The sequence below is a fragment of the Rutilus rutilus genome (genome assembly GCF_951802725.1).
Source record: "Rutilus rutilus genome assembly, chromosome: 12".
NCBI lineage: Eukaryota > Metazoa > Chordata > Actinopteri > Cypriniformes > Leuciscidae > Rutilus > Rutilus rutilus.
In genome coordinates, this window is record NC_140217.1 from 24,893,643 (window position 1) to 24,900,385 (window position 6,743).

Below are 6,743 nucleotides of genomic sequence, written 5' to 3' on the forward strand. Positions count from 1 at the left end.
CAAAATAATCTTATTTTTCAGCAGCATTATTTTGTTTAATTTTTTTATATTGTATTATTTTTTTTTAGTCCCATCTTTTGATTCGAACTTTTAATTTGCCCTAAGCATCAATGGTGAACATGGCTGTACTCTGCGTTAGATGAGCCAATCAGTGAAGCCCGTGTGTTCACGTGCTCCTTCAACAGTCATGGTGGGCATGAGCGTATTGAGGACGGCGGCTGCTTATGCTGCCAGATTAAACCCGCTGAAACGAACATGTCAATCTTCAAATCTGCTCTCCAGGACTGTTGCACGTTCAGAACAAGGTAAAGATTGTTATTTTTTACTAAACTCAGCGGTGTGACCGGTTGGGGTGATTAAAACTAGCAGTGACCTTGCTTTGCTTTCTTAGCATGCCAAGTGTTCAAGCTGGCCTTAACAACAATCCCCAGTGTAACCTTCCGATAGATATATGTATAAAACAGCTGCATGTATGTGATATGTTAATGTACATCATGGGCGTTTTTACATAGAGATATAATTGAACAGTTTTTGATTCAAAATGTCTCTTGAGTTTCTTACCCTTCACACAAAAGTGTTGATATGCAAGCAATCAATTTACTAAGTTAGACAAGCACAATATTTTGGCCCTCATTGTGTACGTGACACTTTCACTTCATTGTAAAAAACTTGAACTTATAATTTGGGGTTGCAGCTGTAATTTTGTATTAACTTCAGTTCTGTGTTATAATTTACTTCCTGTTGAATAAAAATAGCGTTTTGTCTGCAATTTAAACCTATTACAGTGATATGTTGACATGCTAAGCCCTTTTATTATTATTATTATTATATCTATTAATATTTTTGTATTTTATTTTACAGTTGTTGTCCGTCATGGGAGCCATGGGAAAAGGATGTTTGTCATCAAGCCCACTGACTTCTATGATAGAAGATTTCTTTACCTGCTGGTAAAGCCTATTATAAGCACTTTAGTTCAGTTGCATATCATTCTTGCTGCTTGTTCTTATTCATATAACATTTTTCCAATCTTTCTCTCCTCTCTTGCTTCATTACACCAGAGAAATTACATTCTTTACACTGGCATCCCTATGGCAGCACTTGTGACCTTTGTTAATGTTTTCGTAGGTAAGTTTCTGATGTAGCCTACCTGACAGTTTTGCCTTCCTGTAGTTGCTGTACCTGCCATAATAACTTGATTAATGTCTGCAATTCATTAAACAGGAGAATCTGAGCTAGCAGAGACACCTGAAGGCTACGAACCAGAGCACTGGGAGTACTACAAGGTATTCTAAAATATTTAAGTGCTTAAAAACATCAAGTACACTTTATATGCCAGTAAAAATTGCCCATTGTTAATTGAATAAAAAAATGAAAATTGTGTTGCTGCTATCATAATGAGTCATGTCTTTTCTTTCATTTGTTGTCTTTATTATTACTTAGCATCCCATCACCCGTTGGATTGCACGTACCTTTTATGACAGCCCAGTGAAGGACTATGAAAAAATGATGGCACTTATCCAAATTGAGACTGAGAAAGCTGAAATGAGGTATGTTGCCTTCACATAATTCAACTTATTAGCCTAAATGATACTATACATGAATGATATGTCAGTGTAAAACATCTTGTTTAATATTTTCTGCTGTTTTGTTTTTGTTTGTTTTTTCTTTTTCTTTTATTTATGCATATATATATATTTTTATATATATATATAGACACACACACACACATTTTCTGCTGTTTATTTTTTCTTTTTGTTTGTTTTTTCTTTTTCTTTTATTTATAAAAAATATATATTTATATATATACATACATACATACATACATACATACATACACTACCGTTCAAAAGTTTGGGGTCAGTAAGATTTTTTAATGTTTTTAAAAGAAGTATCTTCTGCTCACCAAGGCTGCATTTATTTGATAAAAAATTAGATTAGATTAGATTAGATTCAACTTTATTGTCATTACACAAGTACAGGTACAAGGCAACGAAATGCAGTTTAGGTCTAACCAGAAGTGCAATAGCAGCAAGTGCAGGATATACAGTGGTTCATAAGTGCAGAACATGGATATGTACTGAATAAATATAGAGTTGAATACTATTATAAACAAAAATTTACAGATAGATTGTCCTATGAATATAATATACAGATAACTATTACTGTGAACAGAATTTACAGCTAGATATGTACTGAATATAATAATATACAGATGGCTATTACTATAAACAGAATGTTTACAGATAGATATGTACTGAATATAATATACAGATGGCTGTTACTATAAACATAATTTTACAGATAGATATGTACTATGGATATATATACAGATGGCTGTTACTATAAACAGAATGTGAGCATAATATACAGATGGATATTACTATAAACAGAATTTTACAAATAGATATATGTATAAGTTAGGCTAATGAGCAGTATAACAATGGATTTAAAGTAGTGCAAATAAAGTTTGGACAGAAGCTATCCGAGTGAGTGCAGTGGAAAGTAATTGCATATTACAGTTAAGGTACGATATTGCAATGTATATGTAACAGTCGGTACTGTAAATAAACAGTCGGCAGTGCAAATGAGCATATTCCAGTCAAGGTAGTAGTGCAAGATGCATATGTAAACAGTTGTTACTGTAATAACAGTCAGCAGTGCAAATGAACATTATAGTATTGCAAATAACAAAATGGAGGCAGGTGTGAGGAGGGAGAGGAGAGTCAATCAGTATATAAGGGGAGTGGGATCAATGAGGGTTAGAGTTTAATAAAGAGACAGCTCTGGGGAAAAAACTGTTCTTTAGTCTGCTGGTCCTGGTCCGGAGGCACCTGAAACGCCTGCCGGAGGGCAGGAGAGAAAACAGTCTGTGGGCTGGGTGAGAGGAGTCCTTAAGGATGCTGCGAGCTCGATGCAGACAGCGTTTCCTCTGGATGTGCTCGATGGCAGGTAGTGGAGTCCCAGTGATGCGCTGGGCGGTTTTCACCACCCGCTGCAGTGCCTTGCGCTCTGCAACAGAACAGCTCCCATACCACACTGTAGCACAGTTGGTCAGGATGCTTTCTATTGCACAGCGATAGAAGTTCACCAGGATAGTGGAGGAAAGCTGATTCTTCCTCAGTGTCCTCAGGAAGAAGAGGCGCTGGTGAGCCTTCTTGACCAGGCTGGAGGTGTTGGTTGTCCAGGTCATGTCCGCCGAGATGTGGGTCCCCAGGAACTTGAAACTGGAGACACGCTCAACAGCCATTCCATTGATGTGGATGGTGTCGTGTGTGCCTCTTGACACTTTCCTGAAGTCCACGATGAGCTCCTTCGTTTTGGTGGTGTTGAGGAGCTGGTTATTTTCGGTGCACCATGAGGCCAGGTGCTTGATCTCCTCCCTATAGGCAGTCTCATCGTTGTTGCTGATGAGACCAATCACTGTAGTGTCGTCCGCAAACTTGACGATGGAATTAGATCCGTACACAGGCTTGCAGTCGGAGGTGAAGAGGGAGTAGAGGAACGGGCTTAGCACACAGCCCTGTGGTACACCAGTGTTGAGTGTGATGGATGTGGAGCAGTTGGAGCCTGATCGAACATTCTGGGGTCTGTTGGTCAAGAAGTCCAAAATCCAGTTGCACATGGAGGTGTTGAAGCCCAGGTCTCCAAGTTTGGCTATTAACTTAGTTGGGATGACAGTGTTGAATGCTGAGCTGAAGTCAACAAACAGCATGCGTGCATAAGTGTTCTTATTGTCCAGATGTGTGAGCACAGAGTGCAGTGCCATGGAGACTGCATCCTCTGTGCTCCTATTGCTACGGTAGGCAAACTGGTGTGAGTCCAATGTGGATGGTAGAGAGTCTTTTAGGTGTGCCAGGACCAGCCGCTCAAAGCACTTCATTACGATGGGTGTGAGTGCTACAGGGCGGTAGTCATTAAGGCACTTCGGGCTGGAGTGTTTTGGCACTGGCACAATGGAAGTGCATTTAAAGCATGTTGGTACAGTTGCTTGGGCAAGAGACAGGTTGAAAATGTCTGTAAAAACCCCAGCGAGCTGCTCCGCACATGCCCTGAGTACGCGTCCAGGGATGTTGTCTGGTCCAGCAGCCTTGTGCGCGCTGATCCTGCTCAGTGCATTGCAGACATCTGTGGAGGAGAGTGTGATCGGTGGGTGGTCAGCTGAGGATTTGAGCTTGGTGGCAGTTTCTCTGTTGTCTCTTTCAAAGCGAGCATAAAAGTCATTTAGCTCGTTCAGGAAGTTGACATCAGTGGCTGCGGGGGTGGAGTGAGAGGGTTTGTAGTCACTGATGGCCTGAATGCCCTGCCACATGCGCCGAGGGTCAGCGTTGGAAAAGTGTCCCTCTATCTTAAGCTTGTAGCAGTGCTTGGCCTCTTTGATGCCCCTTTTCAGATTTGCTCTGGATGTGCTATAGGCTTGTGCATCTCCTGATCTGAAGGCAGTATTGCGTGTCTTCAATAGGAGTCGCACTTCCCTGTTCATCCATGGCTTCTGATTTGGGTATGTGGTGATCTGCTTCTGGGTTGTAACACTGTCAATGGTGGTATTAATATAATCCAGTACAGAGGAGGTGTAGCAGTCAATGTCCGTGTGAGAGCCACTGGTGGCTTGAGAAGCAAACATACTCCAGTCTGTGTGATGCTCAAAAAATGATGCTCAAGAAACATTCATTATTATTATCAGTGTTGAAAACAGTTGTGTACACATTTTTCGAATTTCTTTGATGAATAGAAAGTTCAAAAGAACAGCATTTATTTAAAATAGAATATTTTCTAACATTATAAATGTCATACTGTAACTTTTGATCAGTTTAACTCATCCTTGATGAATAAAAGTATTGATTTATTTTATTTATTTCCCCAAAAAATAAAATTAAAATTCTTACTGACCCTCTTACTGAGTAATGATGCTAAAAATATTTAATTATATAAAAAAATCAAACTTAAAGGTGCATTGCGCAACATTTCATGTTAAAAATACCCGTTTTTCGAACCCATACATGCTTAAACAATTGCCTGATGGGCTGAATGAGCCCTTCTATGATCACTGCGATTGCCTCTATAATCCTGTACAGTAAAATAAATAAGAGGGATTCGGGTCGGAATCGACTGGGCGTGACGTCATGCGCGTTCACGCTCACCTGGCTATGTCTGGCAGGTTTGTGTATTCGCTGCCATTATCCGCATCAGCGAAGACAACTCAAGCGACTTTTGCAAAAGTAGAAGATGGATTCAAAGAGACCGGCTTCTAGTTCATCCCAAACCCCAACGCAAACTCCACGTAACCGCATGCACAACTCTGGTTGCAGTTTCGCGTGTCGCCAGAAGGGGGCATAGTTCTGCAAAAACTCAGAGACTTGCACCTTTAATTAAAATGCAAAATGCAAAAAAAAATCAAGATGAATAAGAAATAATATTATTTTCTCCCCCTCAATAACTTAATCAGAATCTTGGGTCTGGAATCACAACATGAATCATAGTTAATTCATTATCAACACTTGCAGTTTCTGTTACTAAACATTTTAAAAAAAAATATAGATATTTTATATATTTTCAGCAGAAATATCAAAGGAATGGGTTAGCACTTCCTGTTGCTGGAATTTGAGCATTTTCTAAATGCATCTTTATATGTTGAGAAGAAATTGGCACCAAAATCATGAGCCATTTTGTTTACAGTAGAATCAACATTTGGTTGTCTAGAGGTTTAGATGACCTAGTTTTGTACTTCCTAAACAGTCTTTATCTTGACCTTTCAAAGTTCTGCTCACTAAAGTGATCCACACCATATGTAGGTTCATGGAACTACATCAACAAAGACACTTTGAAATGTTTTTACTGCTCACAAAAATGTATCTTGTTTTTATGTAGCCTAATTGATGATATCTAATTTATTATTCACTATTTTTCTTGCAGACAACAACAACTTGAAGTCCGCAGACACATGAGAGAAAAAGGAGATGGACCCTGGTTCCAAATTCAGACACTTGATAAGAATCTCATCGACAACAGCCCCAAGTCATCCCCTGATAACTAGGATGGGTCATGCATACCTGTCCAAAATATTCAGGCGTTATACAATGTATAATGTAGTTATTAATAAAAAATATTTTTTTCTTTTTTCCCCCTTTTCTTTGCCTCTGGCACCAATAAACGAATAATTATAACTAAGTTACTGCTCTTGTGTATTTTTTTAAGTGGTACATCAAGGATTTCCCCCAAAATTCAAATTATGTCTTCATTTACTCATTTCAGACTGTTCAGTATGCTTTTATGTTTATATAATCTTGAATGCTGCTCATGTCTCCAGTCATAATTATTTCATGAAAAAGAGTGGGCGAATTATTCATCATTTTTTTTCTTTTATGTCCAAAAGGAGTAGAAAAGTCATGCAGATTTTCAAGTTAACAAATACCAACAAAAGGATTGAAATCAAAACTTAAATATTTGCGTTATTGCAGTAATGTACAGTAACCATAATAGTAATATGCACTACATCAGATGATGTCAATTATAAAATGGTTTCAGAACTGTGTGAATAAAATAAAATTTCATTCCATAAATTACTCTTTTGAGCAGGGCAGAAAAATAAAACAACCATACTAATTTCAGTCTAATTTCTTCAGCTTTTTAATATTTTAAGTAAAAAAAAAAAAAAAACCCCACCAGTTTCAATAGTTTGAATACTTTTAGTTATTAACTTTGCATAAGTAGGTAATCAACTAGCAAATAGCTTTCTGGCACAAAAT

The 6,743-nt window shown here is 38.2% G+C and overlaps 1 protein-coding gene across 1 annotated transcript; it reads left to right on the forward strand.

Moving 5' to 3' along the window:
- Positions 1-135: 135 nt before the first annotated feature.
- ndufb5 (NADH:ubiquinone oxidoreductase subunit B5) lies at positions 136-6,165 on the forward strand. The gene is made up of 6 exons (XM_084425387.1): positions 136-305; positions 862-947; positions 1,059-1,125; positions 1,222-1,283; positions 1,441-1,547; positions 5,911-6,165. Exons 1-6 carry the CDS (start codon positions 140-142, stop codon positions 6,029-6,031), a joined length of 609 nt encoding a protein of 202 aa, XP_084281513.1. The 5' UTR covers positions 136-139; the 3' UTR covers positions 6,032-6,165.
- Positions 6,166-6,743: the final 578 nt, after the last annotated feature.